The sequence below is a fragment of the Ailuropoda melanoleuca genome, chromosome 7, assembly GCF_002007445.2.
Source record: "Ailuropoda melanoleuca isolate Jingjing chromosome 7, ASM200744v2, whole genome shotgun sequence".
NCBI classification, from domain to species: Eukaryota; Metazoa; Chordata; class Mammalia; order Carnivora; family Ursidae; genus Ailuropoda; species Ailuropoda melanoleuca.
In genome coordinates, this window is record NC_048224.1 from 50,553,901 (window position 1) to 50,579,244 (window position 25,344).

The following is a 25,344-nucleotide window of genomic DNA, read 5'->3' on the forward strand; positions in this document are numbered from 1 at the left end:
CTAGCTGCAGACTCTGAGGCAAGTGGTCTGTGTTCCAGTGATTTATTATGAAAAAGTTCCCAAGAGAAGCTGAAACCAAAATGAAAGAAGTGGAGGTGGGAGTTGAAGGAAGCCCAGTAGGGTGTGGTCTCGGCCTCCGCCCTAGGGGATGCTGGAGGGTAAATAACAGCTCAGTTGTCCCCACTGGGGCTGAGGAGCTGGGCCTTTGGATGCCCCCACCTGGCAGGCATTGCCGAAGGACTGCCCCCGGAGGATGCACTCTCCCAGGCAGCCTGGGGACATAGCGTCTCTTTGAAGAGTCACAGATGCAGGCTGTTAAGAAGGCGGTACATGGAAGCTAGGTATGGGCACAAGAAACAAGAAAGAGGGATCCCAGGGCATGCAGATTGATCTCCTCCAGTGTCCACTACATACCTCGTGGGGTTGCCATGAGGACAAAGTGAAACAGCTCATTACAGCCCCTCATACAGCTCCTGCTGCATCATAAGTGCTCAAAAGATGGGATCTGTGGCTTTTCCCGTGACGGTTATTAGCAAGCTGGGTCTAGTGGGTGTCGAGGGCCCACGCAGGCCATTGCAAGTGGTGGGGCTCCTTTTGCAGCCTTTGTGCCTGATCCTGTGCTCTGCCCTTGACCTGACCCTCACCCTTTCCCGGACAGCTCCAGTCCATGGTGGATCTCCTGGAGGGTACCTTGTACAGCATGAACCTGATGAAAGTGCACGCCTATGTCCACAAGGTGGCCTCCCAGATGAACACGCTGGAAGAGGTAAGGGCAGAGCTCTACCCAGGAGCCAGACTGGGACAACACTGGGGGCCGAGGGCCATGTCAGAAGGGGCCTGAGCCATTCTGCCTTACCCTGGTGGCTGTTGAAAACTGGACTCCAGCAGGGAGCTGGGAGAGGGAGAGGCAGGCCTCTGGGTCCGGACTTTGGAAAAGAGGTCTGACCGGGGCTCATGGGCCTATAGGAGGTTGCAAGGCTGGGTGGAGAAATCGAGGCACCATCTGATTGAAAAGGATGTGGAGGGGGCTGGCAGGGACTTGCAGTGGTCCTCAGTTCACCAAGACCAGGACTCACACATGGCACAACTCCAAGGCCACCGGTCACATAAAATGCCACAGAAAAGTGCAGGACTGGCCCAAGTCCCCTGGGGCAGGGCTGGAGACAGAATGGCTGGCCCAGGCCCCACTTGCAGCAGAGGCAGAGGTGCCGAGCATCTTCTGGTCAGTGCAAGTGTGCTAGAGGGCTAGGCAGATGGCCAGGACTGTCCCCTGAGGGCAGCAACAGAGTTGGGCAATCGTGGGGGTCCAGGCTGTGGGTTCAAGGTTTGCTGGCACACATCTCTGCTGGCACGGCCTGGCCTCCGCCTGTTTCCTGCATCCGGCCCCTGCTGGGCTGCTGGGAGCCTGGGGACACGCAGCTGCCAGGAGCGGGTGTGGGGGCTTCCTTTCCTAGCTTCCTTTCCAGAGGGAGGGGACACCTGGGTATCCTGTGCCCCAGGGTGGGAGATTAACCCCTTACTATCCTTAAAGTCAGGGTCACAGTGGCTTTAATTATCCAAAAAGTGTTTGGTGTGTATCTCCTAGGTGCCAGGCCCTTGGGAGTAGTAAGGGATCAGTTGTTGGATTTCTACCGTGCACCAGTATTTTCTATGCACCTAGTAGATGCCAGGCTCTCCTGTCACCAGCTCTGCAGTTATCCCCCTTTGACCCTTCCTCCTGTGATCTTAGGAAATGTTAACTCACTTCATGTAACCATGAGCCAGATGATCTGGAGAGTATGTCTGCTGTGGCTGGAACAAATCAGAAATGATTTCCGTAGCCACAAAGAAATGATTTTTTAATTATCTTCTGTTTTGCATTATCTGTGCTTTGCTTCTGTTCACTAAGTGATAACTCTAAAAAAAAAAAAAAATGCTCATTACTAACTCTGGGTGGAGGTGGAGAAAACAGCCTCACTTGGGAGGAACTGGCTCCCTCTGCCCAAAGGAAAAACATCACTCATTCACTTTTTAAATAAGACATTAATAATTACAGGGTCTCTTGGCAGCACGCTTTATCCACCCGTGGCTGCAGGTGCCACCACCCAGCACCTGTCCCCTTGGGCCCCTCTCAGGAGACTAGGCCGTGAAGCCTGATGGCAGAAGCTGGGGAGTCCCCTCCAGGGTGGGGGGGGGTTTGCTGTCAGAGGAGACTAGAAAGATCTTGGAGTCCTGCCCCACAGAGCATCAAGGTGAACCTGAGCCGGGAGAACGAGGTAGTGAAGGAGAGCATGCACCACCTCAGCGAGCAGCTGAAGCGCTATGAGAATCACTCGGCCATCATGATGAGCATCAGGAAGGAGCTCTCCAGCCTGGGCCACCAGCTGCTGCAGAAGGACGTGGCCCCGGTCTCAGCCCCTACCCCAGCCCCCGGCCCTGCTACCAAGGCTCAGGTGAGGCCGTGGCCCTGGTGATGGGGCCAGAAGGTGGGTGGGCTTGGGAACACAGTGTGCCTCAGTCCCGCGGGCCAACTGGATGGGGGTTTGGGGTCACAGGACAGGGCTGAGGGTTAGCCCAGCTGGAGAGTCTCTGGCCGGGTAGGGGGGAGGCTGCCTGCCGTGCAGCGAGCACCGCTGACAGAGGTGAGCTGGGAGCAGATGTGGGGATCCAGCTGAGGGGTCTGTTTGCTGAGGAAGGCATTTGGTGGCGTTCTCATTCCCATTTCCAAACTAGCGGAGACAAAGCTGCAGGGATGACTTTAAAACCACTTCATCAGTGCAATCTGGGGTGGAGAATTCCTACAGCAAACACCCGGACATCCCATATTCAAGCTCAGCACAGAGTGAGAGCGTTCACCAGGCAGAGCCACCCAAGATCTATAATACACCTTAATGCACATTTGAAAAAGGCCCTCCTCTAGGCAGACAAATTGCCAAAGGCTCTCCCTCTGGGCAAATAAAGAGAAGCCCCCTGGAGGTGGGCAAGTTGTACAGAGGCTCCTTCCTATGATAGATACACCCTAGAGGGTGTGGCTTGGCAAAGGGGAGTACAGACTGGATTTCAATGCCGTTTGTGCCCCTTAGGCCAGTCCCCCCAATGCAGGACACAGCCGCTCCATTCCCAACAGCAGCCTTGCGTTTTGGAGCGGGGAATCCTGACAGCCTCTAAATATGACTTCTAAAGTCTAAACCGGACTCCCTCACAGACACGATCTCAGTTAATCCCATAGCCACCTGCAAGGAGGGACTATCATCACCCATTTGGCAGATGAGGAAGAGTAAAGTGAGGTCCTGTGGGGAGAGGGTGGCTGCGCCGGGACAGGAACCTGCGTCTCCGAGACTGGCAAGCCCGAGCTCTTCCTCTCTGCCTCCTGTTCCCCTGTGCTAACACGGTGCTGATGGGGCCATCTGTGTCTGCAGCCAGGCCTGCCTCGTTGCTGATAAAGCAGGGAGGAAGCCTGGTGCCTTGGCCCAGGGCGGGCTTCCTGCTCATTCCCATGTCAAGTCCACAGGCGCGAATGAATGCTGTTTGGGCCACAGCACGGAAGGTCTAGAGACTGTACTTGCTGTATCTGCTGGAGATTCTGCCTGACAGGGGGGATGTCACAGGGCCTTTGTTCTTGTGCCAAGCCAGCATCAGAGGCATTTAGGAGGAAGTGAGAGTAAAATTTACAGAACGTTAGAAACTGCATGCGCTAAGGGCAATGGCCTTGGTGACCAACTGTCCAAGTTGGCCTGAGACTGAAGGTTTCCCGGGATGCAGGACTTTCAGTGCTGAAACTGGGAGAGTTACAGGCACAGTGAGATGGATGGGTCACCCTGCCTCAGAGCCTGAGAAACTCACCCCTGCCCACAAACAAAGACCCATGAGTGAGAGAGAGGGATGGGAAGCTGACCTGGTGAGAGGCTACCTCCTTAGGGAATCAACCATTATAATCTACCCCCTGGGGGCAAGTATGCAGGGGTTTGGAAATGGAACAAGAACCTAACCTATCAGGTTGGGCTTCAAGCCTGCAGGGGAGCGGGAGAGCTGAGTGGGGAAACTGAGGCACACCCCAGTCATGGATGTAGCCACTATGGGAGGAAAGCTGTGAGTTCATGAGCACCTGAGACCTAGGGCCTAGAGCAACATAACCACTTCCAGCCCCCACAAGCTGACCCCCACAACATGACCTCCCGCAACAACACCCTTTCCCCCTCCCCTAAGTCTGAGATTTCCCTTCTCTCTCAGGACACAGCTGGAGGGAAAGGCAAAGACAACAACAAATATGGCAACATTCAGAAGACCTTTGCAGACAGAGGCTTCACGAAACCTCTGAAGGAGAAGCTGCTGAAGGTGGAGAAGCTGAGGAAGGAAGGCGGCCAGGGCAGATTCCCCCAGCCCATAACCAAGCCCCGGACCCTGGCCCAGCAGCAGACCGTGATCCGAGGCGTCACCTACTACAAGGCGGGCGGGAAGGAGGTGACCGAGGCCGTGGCTGGTGAGTTGGAGGAGAACTGAACCCTGGGGGAGTGGGGGCTTGCTACTGGATGGCTGTACCCCAAGCAAGGATCACCCACGGGGATCCGGTGTCTTCCGTACTGTCAAACTGCCCCAGATTTCAGCTCTACTGGTGACCTTTTGGTGCCCTTTGCTCATCCACACAATGAGATAGTACCCCTTCTGGGGTTGTCGGGGATGACATGACAGAATCAACACCAAGGGCTGCTCGGTTCCTCTCCAGTATTTTCAGCTGTCTCTACCCTCCCTGGACTTTTCCTTCCTCATTCAGAGATTTGCTGAAGGTCCGCTATGTATGTGCTGTGTCTCCCAGAGGTTCTGCCTAACACCGACTCCACAGTCCAGTGGGAAAAAACAGACCCATGACCAGGCAGCAGCCACAGCTGGGGTGGGAATCCCCAGGGGCTGGAGCCAGGCCAGGGTTCTGGGAAGCGTTATGGGGCCTTCAGAGCACCTCTTATTTCCAGAGTGACCTTGGAATGGATGGCCTCCCACTTCTTATTTCCCCAAAGAAGAGCCCACAGAGTCCTGTATTTTTCCTGCAATCCATGGGGGATCACAGTGAAGGGCAACCAAGTAATTAATCAAAAAAAACCACAAGATACAAAAGTCCCAAGAGTATCCAAATTTCTGGGCCAACCCCACTGGTGTGGCTCCTGATTCTTCCTCTGAGACCCTCCCCAAATGCCTGCTCTCATGTCCCAGAGAGGTGTTCCAAGCCTGCTCCCCCACCTTTGGTCCTGCTGACTACCTCCTTCAGTGAGGCCCTCTGCCCACCTCATGTCCAAGGGGCCAGGAGGTGGAAATGTGAGGAACCAGTCTCCTTCAAGAGCCCCCCTAAATTTTTGGCCTCTCAAGGCTCAGGGTCCTCTTCCCGGGTCCCCTGGTGGTAGCTGCTGGTTCTAAGTCCTGCCAGCTCCACCTGGCCACAATACAGAGCCTCTGACCTCTGGCTGGGCACTGCCCAAGAACAGCTGCAAGCAGCTGGCTTTGCCAGTGAGGCCCATGGGAACCAGACCCTTGCCCTGGCAGGCTGCCAAGGCCAGGCCCCCCCAGAGGGTGTGCCCCATTCCTTAGAGACCCCAGGGGCTGCCCCACAACAGGGCCTGGCTAAACCCTATGCAAAGAGGAACCGTGGCAGGGAGAGAAAATGAAGGAAGTCAGAGGTAATTGTCCTGCATCAAGGGGCCTCCCCCACTGGGGGCCACACCATCCCCTTTCCTTTGTCCCTGGCATCACAGTTTTCTGTGTACTTTCACACATACTGTTGGACTTGATCCAGGTGAGGAAACAAGCTCAGAGAGGTGAAGAGACTTTCTCCAGGTTTCACAGTGAGTTGGTGGGACTGGAACCCAGGTCAGTGGGCTGCACAGTCTGCCTGAGACCACTCCCCAGTTCTGTCGTCTGCTGTGTGGCACTGAATCTTCCTCTTTTTCCTACCCAGACCCCATCCTGCCCAGCCCAGACAAGCATATGGGTCAGGGATAACCCAGAGATGGCCCCAAACAGGTCCCACAGGAAATGAAAAAGTCATTCTATTAACAAAGGCCTTGCCAGCAAAATTTGGGGGGGGTGCCCAGAAAGCCTCGAGATCAGAGATAGGAGCTGAGTCCGGTGACAGAGAGACAGAGACCTGGGGTCCAGAGGTGATGGGAGGCTGGCTGCTCCTGCCCCTCCCTGCTTGAAGTGGCAGATGCTGGGTGAGAGGAGCTATAGGCTAGGTTCCAGAGGAGAGGACCAGGAGAAAGTCTGTAAAATGGGAGCAAGGGTCTCTCCATCCTAGAGTTGAATCTAAGACGTGAAAGAATTGGTACAAAGTATTTGACACTTAGGAGGGAAGGGGTCACATGTTTGGCACCTCATGCTTGCCAGGACCTGTGCAAATGATGTGTATACGTTTTCCTCTAATCAACACAACAGCCTAATATGGTGGGCCTTACAACTCTCGTTTCATAGAAGGGGAGGCTGAGGCCCACCGAGGCAGGGGACTTGGCTGAGGTCACTCAGCTGGGGGGCTTGGAGCCGGTCTGCTGACCACAAAGCCTCCCTACCACCCACTTTTTGAGGCCTTTCACTCCTCAGGGCCTCCCCCCGTCCCTCCGCCATGGCCCCAGAGTTGGGAGCCGGTGGGCCTGGGGAGGACTGTGGGCAGCAGCGCAGGACGTGAGCACACAGTCCTCTCTCCACAGACAACACCCTCAAGAGCACTTCCTGGCTGGAGCAGCTACCGCCCAGGGTGGAGGGCAGGCCACCGGAGCCCAATTCAGCAGAACATGACGAGGCTGGGCCCAGGGCCGCAGACGGCAAGGACGTGGCCTCTGGCATTCTCAGTGCTGACCCTGCCACCACCCCCACCCCGACTCCCATCACCCGGCTTCAGCCCACCGAGCCACCTGCACAGTCAAATGTCCCGAGCCAAGGTGAGTAAGGCTCACAGGGTCAGCAGATTACAGCCCACGGGCCAAATCCAGCCTGCAGCCTGTTTGTGTATGGCCCTTGAGCCAAGAACAGTTTTTACATTTTTAAAGGGTTGTGAAAAAAAATACGGGACAGACGTATGTGGTCTGGGAAGCCTAGAATCTTTTTACTAGCTGATCCTTTGTAGAAAGTTTGAGGACGGAGCACCTGGGTGGCTCAGTCGATTAAGCGTCTGCCTTGGGCTCAGGTCATGATCCTGGAGTCCCCAGATTGAGCCCTGCATCAGGCTCCTTGCTCGGGGGGGAGCCTGCTTTTCCCTCCCTCTGCCTCTTCCCCTGCTCATGCTTGCTTCGTCTCTCTCTCTCTCTCAAAGAAATAAATAAAATCTTTAATAAAAAAAAAAAAAAAAGAAAAGAAAAAAGTAAGTTTGAGGACATTGACAGTCAAACAGGTGGTATTTTCAACAAATCCTTCCTAACACGTCACCTAGAATCTCATCATCAAATCCAACAACTATTTTCACTTCTTTATTTTTTTATGTCCACGTTTGTACCTTTGGCTTGTGTCTTTCGGTAGAAATCTTTCCCATTAAATCATTGAGCCCATCTTTCTGGAGGGCTTCTTGGCTACCTGTGATAACACGGTATTGTTGAACCCATTCCCCACTTTGGTCTGAGTGCATTCCACTCCCAGGAATCTTTCCTGAAGGGTCCGTCAGCAATGTGGACAGCAGCTGCAGCTTACCTACCCCTGAACCCCAGCCCATTTCCAATGTCAGAAAACTGGAAATAATCTGAAAGTCTAACACCAAGGGGACTGGGGCACAGCTGTCTGGTGGCCTGGTAGAGTCTTGAAATCACATCATTAAAAGCCATTTAATGATGTGAGAAATTGCTCAGTGGAGGGAAAAAACAGGATACATAGAACTGTATATTCAGAAGAACCACGGTTTTTTAAAGTATGTCTGCATGACTATATATGCAAAGAAACAAAAAAGAAATGGAAGGAAATACAACATGTTTAAAATTTTCTTTGGATAATGACATTTTTCATTATTTTTACTTTCCTTCTTCTCCTTTGCTGAATGTTCTGTTTTCTACATTGATCAGACATTGCTTTGATCATAAGGAAAGGGGGGAAATAAGGCTGCAAATATGGGGCACCTGGGTGGCACAGTTGGTTAAGTGTCTGCCTTTGGCTCAGGTCATGGTCCTAGGGACTTGTGATCCAGCCCCGCGTCGTGTTCCCTGCTTGGTGGGGAGTCTGCTTCTCCCTCTCTCTCTGCCCCTCTCTCCCGCTCATGCTCTCTTTCTCTCTCAAGTAAATAAATAAAATCTTAAAAAAAAAAAAAAAAGGCTGCAAACAAAATGTTGGGGGTGGGGGTTTCAGTAAGACCCAGGTAATGTTCCTGGGACTGCTGTTCCGGCTCCTGGGCCTGCGGGGCTGAGTAATGAATGCGGCACCCCTCACTCCCCCAGGCACAGGGGTGAGCTGTGAGGGCACCCTACGGGCTGTGGACCCCCCCGTGAGACACCATAGCTACGGGCGCCATGAGGGAGCCTGGATGAAGGACCCCACTGCGACAGATGACAGGATCTATGTCACCAACTACTACTACGGGAACAGCTTGGTGGAGTTCCGCAATCTGGAAAACTTCAAGCAAGGTCGGAGAGCTGGGAGATAGGAAGAGGGCAGGGGTTGGGTGGCCTGAGGAGGGTCTCCCTTGGAGTCTGGGCCCTCTTGTGCCTGTGCTTTGCCGTGGTCCAGACTTTCCCAGTCTGGTCTAGCTCCAAATGATCAGCCACCCCAATGAGGGGCATCTGAGGGCACCCCCCCATGTGCTGACACAGAGCCAGGAGCAAGAACGGGGCAACAAACAAGATGGACAAGGTCCTGCCTTACTGTCAGGAGGAACAATACTTAGGGTTTCCTCTTCTTCAGTACTTATTATATGCTAATCACGAAGTCAGCTCAGGGTAGCTTCATAATTCTATGGGGGGGGGTTATCACTCTGTTTAACAAGTGAGCAGAGCCCCAGGCCTTAGAGGTGCTGCAAGTCTGGGCAGGAAAGGGCAGAATTTTGATTATCAGATCTGGGGCATGATGGGGGAGGGGTCATTTAGGCCTGACCCGCCCTCCAGAAATGCACAGTCTGATGTGGGAGGCAAAGACCTAAGGAAATAACCTCAGTCTGGTGTTTGAGGGAGAGCTCAAGGGACTGTGGAACCCAAGCCTGGACATCAGAGAAGACCTCCCCAGAGGAGGAGGTGAGGCTGAGCTGAGCCCTGGAGGAAGAGCAGGAATAAGCCATAGAAAAGGGAAAGGGCCAGACGTTCCAAGCAGGAGGCCCGATGTGTGCCGAGGCCTGGCAACGAGAAGCAGGATGGCCTAGAAGGGAGGTGGGGGAAGCATAAGCAGAGAGTAGGCTCAGGCAGACCTCAGGAGCCACATCAAAGTTTGGATCTATCCTGAGAGCCGTGGAGTCACAGGCTATGGCCTGGAACAGCTGAAGTCCTTCCTCTGCCAGGTCAAAACTGACCTGATGCCTGCCTCACGTGGCTCACAGGCTGCTACGGAGGAAGCCATGAAAACTGCCAAGACAGGGTGATGCGAGGCCAGAGGAGAGGCCCTCACTCAAGCCCGGGGAGGTGGTGGAAGGCTTCCTGGAGGAGGGCTCTGAAAGATAAGGAGGCATTCCCCAGGCAGATAGGATGGGGAATGGCAGTCCAGACAAAGGCCCTGAGACAAAGCCATTCCATAACCAGGTGACCTGGAACCCTCTGACCCTGTTTCCTCCTTGGCAAAGGGGGATGCTAACAGTACCTGTTGCACGGTCGTGGTGGGGTAAGACGAGTGGCCCAGCTCCGAGCCCATAGCCTACTCAGGATCCCCTGCTTGCTGAGCCACTTGGGAGCACGGGGTGGCCTGGCGCGGCCCGGTGTGAGCATCTGCTCCCCACACACAGGCCGCTGGAGTAACATGTACAAGCTGCCCTACAACTGGATCGGCACTGGCCACGTGGTGTACCAGGGTGCCTTCTACTACAACCGCGCCTTCACCAAGAACATCATCAAGTACGACCTGCGGCAGCGCGCCGTGTCCTCCTGGGCACTGCTGCCCGACGTGTTCTACAAGGACACGACGCCCTGGAAGTGGCGCGGCCACTCGGACATCGACTTCGCAGTGGACGAGAGCGGCCTGTGGGTCATGTACCCCGCCACCGATGACCGTGACGAGACGCAGCCCGAGGTGATCGTGCTGAGCCGCCTGGACCCCAGTGACCTCTCCATGCACGAGGAGACCACGTGGAGGACGCGGCTGCGGCGGAACTCCTACGGGAACTGCTTCCTGGTGTGCGGCATCCTGTACGCCGTGGACACGTACAACCAGAAGGAAGGCCAGGTGGCCTACGCCTTCGACACGCACACGGGCACCGACGCCCGCCTGCACCTGCCCTTCCTCAACGAGCACGCCTTCACCACCCAGATCGACTACAACCCCAAGGAGCGCGTGCTGTACGCCTGGGACAATGGCCACCAGCTCACCTACACCCTCCACTTCGTGGTCTGAGCCGGGACCTGTGCTCACTGGAGAGGAGTGGCCATGGGCATGGGCAGGGCTCCCCCACAGCAACTCCTGCAGGGGGCTCATTCCGCAAATATTTATTGGGATCCAGGCCCGGGGCAGGTGCTAGGCATGTGGCGCGGCCAGGACAAAGCTTCCTTGGCACCCGGTGGGTTACTAATCCCTTCCACTTGCAGAGCACTATGCCAAGAGCTCACATGCACAAACCCATTCAGTCCTCCAGTAGCACCCTCGGAGGGAGGGATAACAAAGCCCATTTAACAGATGAGGACACTGAGGCTCAGAGAGACAATGCACCTTGCCTAAATAGCCTCAGTTTGGATCGGGCAGGCCATGCCATCACAACAGCCCTATTTTACAGAGGAGACCTGACCGCACTCTGCTACACCTCCAGGCCTCTCCCTAGTCCTCTAGTTTCTCTTGTTCTCCCAACTCTGTCTCCCTTCCCCAGGGCCATTCAAAAGCAGAGGACTCGGGGCGGGGTGGGGGGAGCCTGCACTAGTGTTGTTGTAGGCTTCGCTCTGTGTACCACCCCAGGCCCGGTTCGGGCTGAACTGTTGGTGGCCCTGGGCTTCAGGCCCCTTGACTAATGTTCCTGCTCCTTGCCTTTGGCCACCCCTCGCCCCGCCCCACCTCGCCCTCTGTCCAACCACATTCCAAACCTCCATGGTCACCCAGCCACTGAGCAGAAACCGCACCCGGAGGAAAAATACCGGCCCCTGTTCCAAGTTCCCCTCCCTCTGTATTCATGTTTATTTTCTCTTATTCCTCCTCCGTGCTGTCATTTGTTTCTGGAGCCGCAGCTGAGAGGGCCGCGGGCAGCTGCCTGCCAGCCCCAACTCTACCCAGGTGGGGAGCTGCGCCAGGCCCTGAGGCTCCCTCTCCACCCAGAAGTGCGGGCTTTGGCCACTTACACGGGCCATGGGACTTCTCCTCAGCCTCTCCCAGAGCCTTTGAGCCTGGGGTCCACGTTATCCTTTCTCTCTGGACCTTTGAACTCACAACCTCTTTGTACTCAGGGATACCTCCAGGTCTGTCATGAGCCAGACACTAAACCCGGGGCTGGGGAGGTGCCAGAATGAAACAGAGTCCCTCTTCCTTGTCAGTCCTGACCCAGTCATTTGGTAAAATGGCCCAGCAGAGTTTTTGTTTTTTGGGTTTTTTTTTGTGTGGGGGGGTGGTTGGTTGCTGGGGGAGGCCGAGATCTGAGCAGTTGGGTCCACGGGAGGCATTGGACCTTCTGGTTGCAGGGAGGTGCTAGAGGGTTGAAGTTGGGAAGGGAGGAGAAGGGTGTGTGTGGACCAGGCTTTTCCACGCTTCAGAGTCATTGGTGCCAGGACCACCCTGAGCCCGGGCCTTTAGACTAAGGATGCACAGGTGGGCTGTCTCCTGGTGCTGCTGGTGGCTCCTCTGAGCCTCAGACCCAGACAGACTACAGGACATAGACCTTCAAACCTTCCCCTCATCAGCTTTGGAGAGTATTTTTAGAGCTAGGATGTTCACCAGTCCAACTCCCGGTTTCACCAAAGGAGAAACAACCCCAGAAAGGTTTAGAGAGTAGCTTGGGGCCACGCTGGGGAACAGGACACAGCTGATCTTCCAGAAGGGCTTTGTCTATTTCCTTTATTCTTCCGGCTTAGAGGCAGCTCTACCTGGGAAGACCATAGACTCCCAAGCACCTAATCCATCCCAACACCTTTGAGAGTATTTACTGCTGATCCCTACACCACCCCCGGACCCTGCTCCCCTCATTCTGTCCCCACGCCAGCTCCTGCTTATCTGTGTATTTGAACACCCTTGCTGCCGTGTTAGGAAAAGCTTTTTGTGCGAAAGACATTTCTTTCAGGCCTTGTCAGGTGATGTTTGGTTTAAGCTGTAACGCACCGCTGAAATAAAGGGGAATGATGATAGCCAGCCAAACAAGGCCTGACTCATAGTGGAGGACACATCCAGCCTCCCCCACCCAACCATCGGCGGGCTCCACCGAACGGTCTCTTCAGGGGGCTGTGTTTCCCTTGGCCTTGGGTGTGGGTTTTACAAGACTGTGTCTTTCATGATATCACAGCCTAGCCATGCGAGAAGTGTTCAGACTCCTCTTGCTCATTAGTCTGCGAAAAAGGCAAGTTAGAAAGGACGGGATTTGGGAAAATTAAAGGACAAGCAAGATTGTTTTCTGGGGGAGGTGCACTGACCAAACCTTCACTAAGCCCCTTCTGTTTTCAGGCCTTAGTGTAGGGGGTTTTGTGGTAGATAGAGTTGTTTTCCTTACTTTACAGGCAGTCGAACTGGAACCCAGACATGGGTCACTTGTGATGAAAGCAGTTAAGTGGGGAGCTGGGTCTCAAAATCAGGTCCTCTAACCATCACCACTGACTGAGCATCAGGTGGGCCAAGCATGCCAGGTGCATATTCTTGCATCGTCACAACAGGGAAGGTCTATGCTCAGAATGTGCCTGTTTTAGAGATGAAGAAACAGAGGCGAAAGGACTTACCCAACGTCATATAGCAGCTAAGTCTGTGGCAGGCCGGGTTTTCAGGGCTGGTCTGTCCATGTTATTAGCCAACTTCATGGCACTCCAGGGGCAGCTCCAGAAGTGTGACCAGCCACAAAACTGCATCCACAAAGGAGACCTAAGAAGGAGGTTGGGGTCAGCTTGTAAAAAGCCTTGAATGCCAAGCCAAAGACTGCCTCCAATCACATTTGGAACAAAGTCAAATATAAATTAACAGAGAAAAGACAGTCCAAGACAATTGGAATTTATTCCATTGCTGATGGGAGGCAGGGACAGGTTTTTGTCATGAACTTTATCACATTTGGCCATAGGTACTTCAAATAAGAAAGGACCTGGACTGGGTGGGGGGGGCAACGTTTCTTACTGACCTTGGATATGAAGGCAAAGAAAGCTGTCTCCAGTGTTCTGAACACATGAAGGGGCTTTGGCTGCTACCTTAGATTCCCCCCTAGAGATTTCTAGGCCTTAACATTGAATTTGCTCTGTCTGCAGAGGAGAGAAGGGGGCCACTGTCTTGGGGGCAGCCCGAAAAGTGAGGCTGGGATTTTCCTGGGAATCATTTGAGTGTTCCTGAAAGTCTCTGTGTTCCAAAGCATCATCTTCCCCTTGACAGTGTTGGAAACCACTCTAGTGACAGGAGCACACAGCACCGGGTGGTTGTCAGGGAGCCTGGGTAGGAGTTAGGGAGGCCTGAGTTGGGATCTGGCTCTGCCTCTTCCTGACAGAGGGGACAGATGTCAACTCCTTTTTATGGCTGAAGACCTGCAGCTTAGCACTAAGGGCAGCTGAGGACCCAGCAGCACCCTCCTAGAGCTAGTGGCGCCTTGACACACATTCTCACCGATGCACCCAGGAACCCTCGAGGTTGGCGTTACTGTTCCCCCTGACAGGTGAGGAACCTCAAGTTCAGAGAAGTTAAGAAATCTGCTCAGGGTCCCGAATCTAGCAAGTAGTAGAGTGAAGATCTGAATGAGGTCTGTGTCTATACCAAAGCCCCAAACTCACTGTTGCTAAGAATCTTGTAACAAGTCGTGTTTTCTCTTTTGCCTTGGCTGCTGGGAACCTCAAAGTCAACTTTGGTATTACTTTTAACGATTGTACTGAGTCACCAACTGGACTCTGACTTCATTCGAGCTTTCTGCTTTAACCTTTACCCAGATCTGTTTATTTTTACTCTATTGTATTTTGTCTATGTTTGTAAGTTGCCACAATACCTTTTCTTTTGCAACAAGGTGGAATATGCCTAAATAAATATGTGATCAAAAGCTCCATTTGAGGGGCGCCTGGGTGGCACAGCAGTTAAGCCTCTGCCTTTCGGCTCAGGGCATGATCCCGGCGTTATGGGATCGAGCCCCACATCAGGCTCCTCCGCTATGAGCCTGCTTCTTCCTCTCCCACTCCCCCTGCTTGTGTTCCCTCTCTCGCTGGCTGTCTCTATCTCTCTGTCGAATAAATAAAATCTTTAAAAAAAAAAAAAAAAGCTCCATTTGAAAGTCTTGACTAAATGCTATGGTCTGCTTCGCTATCAACACAAACATTTAATAACAAAAAGAAATGCTCTCCTGGGAAAAAGTATTGTGGAACTGGGGAGGTGGGCCTTGGGCATGTTAGTCCCACGTTTCCGCTCCTGTACAGACCTTCTTCATGACCGCTGTCGCAACTCTCGACCTTCTTCAGTATGGTTTACTATTGCTCTTTCAGATGATTTCGTTCTTTTTACTAAAATAATTTTATTTCAAAGGGAAGCTTAATAAGCTGTTAGCAAAAACAAAAACAATCTTTTAAAGGAGTAATATTACAATAGTAAAAAGAAAGTCAGTGACCACCGTGCAAGGTGGCTGGAACAGGACGCTGAAAACAAGCAGCGCTATTGCCTTCTGGTGCTTACTGTGCCTGTGGTCCCTGGCCCAGTTTTTCTTTGTGTAAAAAGCAATATTAGCAAATGTCAGGGGGTAAAGGACAAACCAACAGCAAGCGGACATTGACCTTGATGTAATCAGAGGGATGGGACTGAAGGAAATAGCTTCTCCACGTGATTGAAGGGCCTTTCACCTGGCGGCTTAGGTCCCTCTGAGGAGCTCTCAAACCACTGACGGTGACACAGGTTAAGACCAACTTCTCCAGGGGCGCCTGGGTGGCACAGCGGTTAAGCGTCTGCCTTCGGCTCAGGGCGTGATCCCGGCATTGTGGGATCGAGCCCCACATCGGGCTCCTCTGCTATGAGCCTGCTTCTTCCTCTCCCACTCCCCCTGCGTGTTCCCTCTCTCGCTGGCTGTCTCTATCTCTGTCAAATAAATAAATAAAATCTTTAAAAAAAAAAAAAAGACCAACTTCCCCAAACACAAACACACACACATTCAGCTAGGCCTTCCCTTCCCAGCCTTGGCAGAGCTGGGCCCTGTCCCTGTGGCCCCTGGGGAGAACAAGGGTCCTGCTTCCCCCAGGACAGACAGCCAGAAGCACAGTGCTAACAGGGGCTGATGGGCCCTGTCCCTCTCACCGTGCAGACCCTGCTGGGGCTGACGCAAGCAGCCCAAACATGGCTGGGCTTTGGGTAATCTGCGTTGTGGCCTCTCCACTCAGGCCCTTGGCCAGCCCTAGCCCTGCCTGTTCCCCACTGCCTCATCTTCTCCGGCCTTTGCATCAGCTGTTGCCTCCGCTAGCTACACTGGTGCCTTGTACCTGTGCGTGGCTGCCTCCCTCTGGCCACTCACGGCTCAGCTGAAATGTCACCTGCCCAGGGAAGCGATCCCTCAAGGCTGGGTCTGAGGTTGGCCCCAGCCACATTGAGTAAGAGACAGCCAAGGCTAGGCAGGGAGAGACAGGTAGAGGGCGACCTGACTAGGGTCACAGAAATCCCAGGTGTGGAGAAATGATACAGACAAGATATTAGCCAGAGAGAGGAGAACATAACAAATCCGCTTTGTTTGTTCTAAATGTAGAGGAGATATATTCATAATATTTACAAATCCAGTTAATGTTTGTCTTAAATGTTATAGACAAGATATTCACCAAGTTCCCTGGTCAGTTTTCTATAAAAAACTGACCACAAAAGCCCTCAGTGGCAACCCATTCAGGATCCTTCTCACTATAGAGAGTTCCTTTTCTTTCCTTTCTGTTCTCACCTTCCCTTAATAAACTTTCACTTAACTTTACCCTTTTGTCCACAAGATTCATTCTTGGACTCTGTGAGACAAGAACCTGCAACAACATGCTCTTTTGGCTGTTCATTGGTGGCCACTTACATTCGTGTACTTGCTTGGGTTCTGTCTCCCCTCACTGGGGTCAGAGCTCCATGAGAGCAGAGCTGTTCCTCACCATGTCACCAGCACCCAGAAGACCCCCACCAAATGGCTGCAAATGACCCAGCGATCCGTGTCCAAACGTTGGGCAAGTTCATACAGGGTCTGCTGAGCAAGCCACCCTTGGCTCCAAATATGTGACCACTGGATGGGCCACACTTCTTTCATTAATTTGTGCAGCATAAGTCAGGTTCTACAAAGAAATCTCTGGAATGCAGTTTCGGTTCAGTAAGGCTGGAAAGCAGACGGGATATTCCCAGTGACTCCCTCCATCCTACAGTTGGATGAAAAATGGGGAAACCTGGGATGCCTGGGTAGCTCAGTGGGTTAAGGGTCTGCCTTCAGCTCAGGTCATGATCCCAGGGTCCTGGGATTGAGTCCTGCGTCAGGCTCCTTGCTTCAGCAGGGAGCCTGCTTCTCCTTTTGCCTGATGCTCCCCCTGCTTGTGCTCGTGCTCTCTCTCTGACAAATAAATAAATAAAATCTCTAAAAAAAGAGAGAGAAAGAGGGAGAAACCCATCTTCAGGGGAAAACACCAGCCTAAACACTGCTCTGCTCTGCAGCTGGGCACTTAGCAAAGAAAGCTGTAGCATCACAGTGCCGGATGCGACAGGTGCTTGGCTCTGGGTCCTGATTCAGTGCTCAAGGCAGCTCAGTGGCCAACAGAGGCCAGAGGCTGTAGAGTACAGTGGGCTACGGGGGGCGCTGGACTGACTGATCTCTGACCCTTACCAGCATGGTTGACAGCATCCTCTGCCAGAGGGAGCAGCAGTAAGGCTAGTGCGATTCTGTAAGCCCTAAGCGTGATGCCCAGCACACGTGGGCATTCAGCAAGTGGTAGCTACTATTGCCCTTGTGACCATTAATGCCCTGCTCTGAGGGACTGCCAGCTCTCTGTGTCCTGCACTGTGGGCTGTCCACCATGACTGACACCTGTGTGCAAGTCTCATCCCTGCCCTGGAGAGCTTGCTGGGAGGCAAGGTGCCAGAAGCAACAACAGCCACTTTGTGCTCCAACAGCAGAGATCCCAGAGGCACTCCACGTGCCTTGCTAAAGAGCGTGGGCTTCTCCCAGAGCTACGGAGGGACCAAAACCTCCCAACCTGCCCCCACGTTGAAGCAGATCCTCCCCTCGTCACCCTAATGGTGTCATCCTCAAAGGGGACCTATCTCCGTCCTTTTGACTTTCTTCCCTGGTTTCAAGCCCCCAAATCTCCCCTTGGCTGGCATGGAAAGGAAGAAATAAAAATAACTAACTATCCATAGGCACTAAACATCTGAGTGTGTGCTCCATGCTGGGGGCAGCGCTCCGTCCTTCCAGCATGTCCTTGGATCTTTCCGGTTACCCCACACCATAAGTACTATCACTGTCCACGTTTCACAAATGAGGAAACTGAGCCGCCCACCGCTACCTCCTGCATTCAAGGTCACATAGCTGGTGGTGACTGAGCTCGTGGAGTCACGCTCCCAAAATGCACACCAACCTCAGCTCGTTCCAGAGCCACTGGGGAATTTTAAAGGGCGCCGATGCCCATGTACCCCCACGGGCCGGTATACCTTAGCCTCTGGTGGAGGACTGAGATTTAGTGTTTTTAAAGCTCCCCAGAAGATTGTGCTGTGCATTCAGGGTTGAGGCCCCCTACCCGTCCCCCTCCTGACGCTCAGAAAGAGCACCCTGAGCACAACGGGGTGGATCTGTCAGCTGCCAGGTTGCACCCAGATTAGCATCCTCTGCCCTGGCTGCCGCGGGAGAGGTAACAGAGAGAGCAGGCCTTAGCCATTTCTCCCCGATGGGGTGGCTGCAGCTGGGGATGGGGCTCCTAGGGCACAGAGCACAAAGGCTCCCTCTGCCCCAGGCAGTGCCCAGACGCTGCCCCGCCTACCCAGCCTGGTCTGAACTCTGCCCACGTCTGGGGCCTGCCTCTCGACCCCCCACATTCCAGCAGGGACCCCATAAGGCAGGAACAGACAGGGCTTTCAGGATGCGTGCCTGCCAGGGGGGATGAATTATTAACGAGAATTATCTGCCATGAGCACAGGGTGGCATTTCACGTGCCAAAGATTGGCTGGCCCCGCCCTGGCCCTGGCTGCTTGGCTCTGGGGCCCTCATTCCAACTGTGCGAGGACAGAAACTTTATTCTCTTCCACAACCAGAGGACTCCGCCCCTTACATCTGTGCAGCCCCCCCTCAGTGATACCCCCACCCCCACCCAGGGACCAGAGCTTTCCTTCTCCAAGGCTCAGTGCAGAGCGGATTACATAAGGGTGATTCAAAAGTCAAGTTTCCCAGGTCTTTTTAAGCCAAGGATTTTACTGACAAGCAAAGCTGTTGCTGCCAAGATGTTGCCAAGATGCCAAAGTCATTGTTGCCCCAGCCCATTCTGGCTTTTCGGCATGGGGCCCTGACAGATGCAAAAAGCTGCTGCGGCCGGGATAAGCTTATTGTGGAAGAAGCCAGGGCTTTTGGAGCCGGACAGCCCTCGGTGTGAATCCCGGCTCTGCCATCTACCACCTGTGGAACTTGAGGGCTCTACTGGAAGTTTCTTACCTCAGTTTCCTCATCTGTAAAATGGGGATGACGACTTTGCCCTTTCAGGAAGGTCAAGGAGGTTGAAATGAGATAGTGGATGTGAAAAAGCTCTAAGTGGGAACACGGAGGGCATAGAGCAGGGCAAGGCACAATTTCGGTCAGGCACTTCAAAGACTGACTTAGGACATCATCTTGGTCCTACTCCCAGAACCTCAGGTTGGGGCAGACCTGAAGGTTTAGACAATTTACCATTGTTGGCAAATGTAAGCATATTCTCAAAACTGACAACTTTCGGGGCGCCTGGGTGGCACAGCGGTTAAGCGTCTGCCTTCGGCTCAGGGCGTGATCCTGGCATTATGGGATCGAGCCCCCACATCAGGCTCCTCCACTATGAGCCTGCTTCTTCCTCTCCCACTCCCCTGCTTGTGTTCCCTCTCTCGCTGGCTGTCTCTATCTCTGTCGAATAAATAAATAAAATCTTTAAAAAAAAAAAACCCGACAACTTTCCCTTGCCTTATATCACAGAGCCCAGAGGGCAAAATTCTTTCATCCAGTGTGCCTACTCGGATTGATTGGTACTGTCTGTGGGAACAGCCCACCCCGGGCCCAGTGTAAGGGAGAACACTGAGAGATTAATAATGTCTGCCATGAGAATAGAAAGTTAGGGTGGTGTTATATATGCTACATTTTACCATTCCTATTCTAGAGCAGGGTCTAAAAATACTTCTTGCTCTAGTTTTGTCTAGGAGTGTGTGGCAGCCTCCACACTGATCTTTCTGCTTCTTGTCTCTTCCCACCCTCAATCCTCAACTTCAGCCGCTAGAGGGAATTTTCTAAAATGAAAATCGGTCATTTCATTCCATGACCTGTCACTGTCCCGTGGCTCCTCCCCTTGCTCTGAGGATCAAACCACACTCCAGGGTTGACGTTCCAGGCCCCCCACTGGCCTTCCCAGTCTCACCCATGGCCAGTCACTTCCAAATACCCCACCTAGAGCCCCATCAATCTGAGCATCTTCAAGAGTGGAATCGTGAGGATTCAAGGCAGCCTGAAAAGTCAGGCTGAAAACCCTGTATCCAGGCTTGCAAGATTCAATCAAGATCAGAGGGGCAGCCCGAGACCCCTTGGGCATTTGCCACCAGGGAGTTTAACAAACCAGAGGGGGCTGGTAAACTTCCAAGGACCCCTGCGGTGTAGTTTACGGGAGGCTGTCATCCTGTTCACCCCGAGCCACACTGATGGGATTAGTCCTGAGTCGCCCCTGCAGAGGGGAATGCACCCCGCTCTCTCTCCTGATTGCCCATTCCAAGACAATTCCCTCATCAGCAAGACGCAGGATGGAGGCTTTCAGGCGCTGCTGTGTCCAAAGCTTGCTTGCCCCGTGTCCAGACATGCATAAAGGCTCCTGCCCCACCAGAGGCCAGTGGGGTTCCGCTCCATACTCCCTCAGTCCTAACGCTCACCCCCTGAAGGCAATCGGGGAATTCAATCTTTCAATTTCACAAACTTTACCCTGAGCTCCTGCTCTGGCCAGGCTCACGGAGGAGCACTGGGGATTCAGAGGATGCGCAATCATTCAGTGGATACTGTCCACCTCTCCAGAAACACGACCTGCACTGCATGGCTGGGGAGTGAGGACCTCATAAACAAATCTCGGCGTGCTTCCGAGAGTGGGATGTTTACTGAAATCATTAAGCGAGAGTTTGAGTCTTGCGGAAGAGGCATAAATGAGTGTCTTAAGGGAATATNTTTATTTATTCGACAGAGATAGAGACAGCCAGCGAGAGAGGGAACACAAGCAGGGGGAGTGGGAGAGGAAGAAGCAGGCTCATAGCAGAGGAGCCTGATGTGGGGCTCGATCCCATAACGCCGGGATCACGCCCTGAGCCGAAGGCAGACGCTTAACCGCTGTGCCACCCAGGCGCCCCGGGAATATACCTTCTTTAAAGAGAAGAATCCAAACGGGCTTTTTTCTTTCTTTTTTTTTTTCCTATTTAACTTTTTACTTTGAAATAATGTCGAGGTTCTAAGTTACAAGAGTAGCACAAAGGATTCCCATATACTCTTCCTCCAGACTGGCTGATTATTCACATTTGCGACATTTGCTTCATAGTTCTCCCTCTCTAGGTATATCTTTTCTCTGAACCATATGAGGGTAAATTGCAGATATGATGCCCCTTTCACCCTAAATACTTCAGTGTATATTTCCTGAGACCATAGATACGCATGTAACATTAGGACAATTAGCAAAATCGGGAGATTTAGCACTGACCTAACATTCTATTAATCTACAGGTCTTATGCAAATTTGGCTAATCTTCCCAATGATGCCCTTCAGAGCAATTTTTCTCCTGGTTCAGAATCCAATCTGGAATTATATATCACATCTAATTCCCATGTCTCTGTAGTCTCCCCCCACTTGCTAACAGTTCCTCATCCTTTTTGTCTTTCATGACATTGCCATTTTTGAGGAGTACAGGTCATTTATTTTGTAGGATATTCCTCAATTTTCATTTGTCGGCTATTTCTTAGTGATTAGATCAGGCTGTGCATTTTGGGCAGGGCAGAAACGATTATCGTCCTTCTCAGTGCATCCTATTAAGAAACACTGGTTGGGGGGCGCCTGGGTGGCACAGCGGTTAAGTGTCTGCCTTTGGCTCAGGGTGTGATCCTGGCGTTATGGGATCGAGCCTCACATCAGGTTCCTCCTCTATGAGCCTGCTTCTTCCTCTCCCACTCCCCCTGCTTGTGTTCCCTCTCTCGCTGGCTGTCTCTGTCTCTGTCAAATAAATAAATAAATAAAATCTTAAAAAAAAAAAAAGAAGCACTTGATGTCAAGTTGTCCTATTACTGGTGATGATTATTTTGGTCACTTGGTTAAGGTGTGTCTACCATTTTATCTACTGTATAATTACTATTTTCTCTTTATTATTCACAAGTAATTTCTAGGGGAGTACTTTGAGACTATACAGATATTTTATTCTTTTTTTTTTTAAAAGATTTTATTTATTTATTTTGAGAGAGAGTGAGCAAGAGAGAGAGAGAGAGCACATGAGCAGGGGCAGAGGGAGAGGGAGAAGCAGACTCCCCTGCTGGGCAGAGAGCCTGATGCGGGGCTCGATCTCAGGACCCTGGGATCATGACCTGAGCCAAAGGCCGATGCTTAACCGACTGAGCCACCCAGGCATCCCAGATATTTAATTTCCTACCAAACTTTCGCCTCTATGTTTAGATCTTGACAATTCTTATCTAAATTAATTATTACTCTGATGATTATAAAATTGTGACTTAGAATTTCTGTTGTTATTAGCGTTCTACTGTAAATAAGAGCTTCCAGTAGATGGGCATGTATGCTTGCATGGACCATGGGCCACGAATTCTAATCTTATTCAGTGAGTTGTAATTCATTACTACCGTTATCTACTGGATAACCAAACTGTTCCAGATTCGTCATTCTAGCTAGCTGCTATGGCGTTTCGCTGGAATGCTCTTCTTCATTGAGGGCTTGCTTACTTTCAAGTGCAAAAAGATGCCCCAGGCACATCTTGTACTCTCTCTGGCCTGGCTCAGAAATCAGCCCTTTCTCCACAGAGCTCTAGTTCCTTTGGTAGAGGATGGTATTTAAGAGCTAGGAGCTAGGGACGCCTGGGTGGCTCAGTTGGTTAAGCAGCTGCCTTTGGCTCAGGTCAGGATCCTGGAGTCCTGGGACTTGAGATCAAGTCCCACATTGGGCTTCCTGCTCAGCAGGGAGTCTGCTTCTCCCTCTGACCCTCCTCCCTCTCCTGCTCTCTCTCTCTCTCTCTCTCTCTCATTCTCTCTCTTTCAAATTTAAAAAGGAAAAATAAATCTTAAAAAAAAAAAAAAAAGGCAGAAGCAGCTAGGAGCTAGGCCCTGGGTGGGCTTATTGTTTCTAGGTCCTCTCAGTAAATACATGCATACCTAAATATAAGTCCAGGAGTTCATCTTGCTACCTCCTAGCCCAGGCCAGTACCACAACATTCTTCCTGGCCTTCTCCATGGCATATTTGTGTCCCTTCTATATCAGTGAGAAGCCTGGCTCTCAATATCCTCAATGTATTTCACCTTTTATTCAATCCTCCAGTACACGGAGAATAGTTTTAGAATTGCTAATCCAAGCCACTATGAAAAACAAGCCTATGAGGTAGAGTTTTCAGTATTTGTTCGCAATTTTTTAATCTTTTTTTTTTTTTTTTTTTTTGAGTAAGCTCTACACTCAATGTGGGGCTTGAACTCATGACTCGAGATCAGGAGTTGACTGCTCTACCAACTGAGCTAGCCAGGTGCCCCTTTAATCTTTTTGCTTTTTACTTCATAAATTTGCATGTCATCCTTGCTCAGAGGCCATGTTCCTCTTCTCTGTATTGTTCCAATTTTAGTATATGTGCTATGAAAGCGAGGATATAATTCTCTTTATCTTCAGACTGAGAGTATATATCAAAGTTCTGTATTCAAAAGTTACCCAGATTGGTTCTTTTCTTCCCTTCAGTGTGGTTTGTTATTCGTTTGAAATATAATTCAATGATTTATAAATACAGAGCTATTTCACTGGGGATTACTTCTTTCCAAGGCTTGTTTTAGTTCCCTTATCAGTAACACATAAGTAAACTTTCTTTTTCTGCTTTTCCACTTATCTTCTCGCTGTTTTCTGTTTTAATAAAGGAAATTAACCCATTTACATATATAGTGAAAGCTAATATATCTGGTCTTTTTCCTGACATTTTGTTTGTGGTTTTTATTTGTTTACCTCTTTAATATGTCTTTTTTTTTTCTTTTTAAAGTAGGCTCCATGCCCAACGTGAGGCTCAAACTCACAACTCTGAAATCAAGAGTCAGAAGCTCTACTGACTGGACCAGGCAGCCCCCCCCACCCCCAACACCTCTTTAATATGAGTGGGAGAGAATTAGCAGCCCCTTTCATCTGCCAGTGCCAGCCTCTGGCTGGGAACATAGTAATGGTCAGCAAACGTTTGTGGAATGTTGACTAAAAGCTCAACAAGAAGCTTTCCCTTGTACCTGGATAGATAGACGCGGAGGCTTTGACCTTGTTGTGATGATAGCGATGACTATCACGGTAGTTGCCATGAAGCTGAATAACAATGTGGAAAGTCTTAGCTGAGGGCCTGAATGTTGCAACCACTGAATAAACCATCCTTGTGATTTCTGAACACTAAGAATCAGGCCTGGAGCTCTATTATCTTATTTGATCCTCACAATAATCCTATTTTACAGATGAGGAAACAGGGTTTAGAGAAGTAATTTGTCTTCACAACGAGGAAGCAGTAGAACTGCGATCTGAATCCAGACCTGACGTCAAAATCTACCTTTTACCCACCACATGTTCCTGCGTCTACATATTCAGAGACAAACACTTTAGACAGGTAATCCCAGGAATGCTGAAGCTGTTGCTTACAGGGTCAAAGTTTCCTTAGCTGGACCCAACTGCCAGCCAGTTCCCCAGAAACCCACAGCAGAATGGATGCTATTCCCACATGGTCAGGCCCATGAAGGGATAAGGAAATGCTCCTTTGGTGGCTTAGAAATGTACCACCATACAACGTCCTCCCCATCAAAGTTAAGTCGAATTTGTAAGGTTTGGCCAAAGTATGACAAAACATTCTTCTGTCCTGCTGGCAGGAGTGTAAATAATGACAGGCAACACTGGTAAGAGCTTATTTCGGGCCAGGCCCTTTACATCAGGGTTTTTCAACCTCAGCGCTATTGACACTGGGACTGGGTCATTCTTTGTTGGTGGAGGGGTGCTGTCCGGTGCATTGCAGGATGTTTAGCCCTCCCTCTGGCCTCTCCCCTCAGATGTTAGTGCTACCTCACTCCAGTTGTGACAACCAAAAATGTCTCCAGACATTGCTGAATGTCCACTGAGGGGTAAAGTCACCCCCAGTCGAGAACTGCCGCTTACATGTATCACACTAATGTAATTCTCACAACAATCCTGTGAAATTGGTACGTTCATTATCCCCATTCTGTAAATAAGGAAGCTGAGGCACAGACAGGCTAAGGTCTTACCTTTAAGGAGAAGTAGAAAATGGATTAAAACCCAGGCACAAGGGTCCAGAAGCCACAATGCTTCACTGTAGCGGACAGCCTTTCTGATCTGACCCTTCCCTAGAACAATTTAGGAGAATGTAAAAAGAAATAAACATGCATGCCATTTGACCCATAGTCCTATGTCTAGAACTTTAAGGAAATGTACACACAGGATGCTCATCTCATCGTTTACTCTCACGAATAGCTGGAAGAACAGCAAAGACCCATTCAGAGGGGGTCATTCTTTTCTTTCCTGTGGGCCTGCGTGCTTAAGCACTGAACTCAAACTATTATTATTTTTTCTAAAAGATTTTATTTATTTATTTTATTTTAGAGAGGGGTCAGGGGCAAAAGGTGAGGGAGAGAGAGAGACAGACTGACTCTCTGCTGAGTGCTGAACCCGATGTGGGACTTGATCGCAAGACTCTGAGATCATGACCTGAGCTGAAACCA

At 51.3% G+C, this 25,344-nt stretch overlaps 1 protein-coding gene, 1 long non-coding RNA gene and 1 other non-coding gene across 6 annotated transcripts in view; 1 reads left to right on the top strand and 2 right to left on the bottom strand.

Annotated features, from left to right (window-relative positions):
- Positions 1 to 12,976, top strand: part of OLFML2A (olfactomedin like 2A) — a 33,029-nt gene extending 20,053 nt beyond the window's left edge. For all 4 annotated transcript variants that reach the window (XM_034664496.1, XM_034664495.1, XM_011221112.3 and 1 more), the window contains exons 3-8: positions 659 to 766; positions 2,223 to 2,432; positions 4,210 to 4,459; positions 6,669 to 6,899; positions 8,376 to 8,561; positions 9,863 to 12,976. In XM_034664496.1, coding sequence (XP_034520387.1) covers positions 659 to 766; positions 2,223 to 2,432; positions 4,210 to 4,459; positions 6,669 to 6,899; positions 8,376 to 8,561; positions 9,863 to 10,467 — 1,590 coding nt within the window. In that variant the 3' untranslated portion in view covers positions 10,468 to 12,976. The remainder of the gene's footprint in view (positions 1 to 658; positions 767 to 2,222; positions 2,433 to 4,209; positions 4,460 to 6,668; positions 6,900 to 8,375; positions 8,562 to 9,862) is intronic.
- LOC109489164 overlaps positions 1 to 25,007 on the bottom strand; it is a 37,099-nt gene extending 12,092 nt beyond the window's left edge. Inside the window, exons 1-2 of the long non-coding RNA XR_002142114.2 lie at positions 24,871 to 25,007; positions 12,975 to 13,113 (exon numbers count right to left, since the gene is read on the bottom strand). This is a non-coding gene — a long non-coding RNA (uncharacterized LOC109489164). The remainder of the gene's footprint in view (positions 1 to 12,974; positions 13,114 to 24,870) is intronic.
- On the bottom strand, positions 23,140 to 23,242 carry LOC117803151. Its single transcript, XR_004626854.1, has one exon. It is a non-coding gene; the product is annotated as a U6 spliceosomal RNA (small nuclear RNA).
- Positions 25,008 to 25,344: the final 337 nt, after the last annotated feature.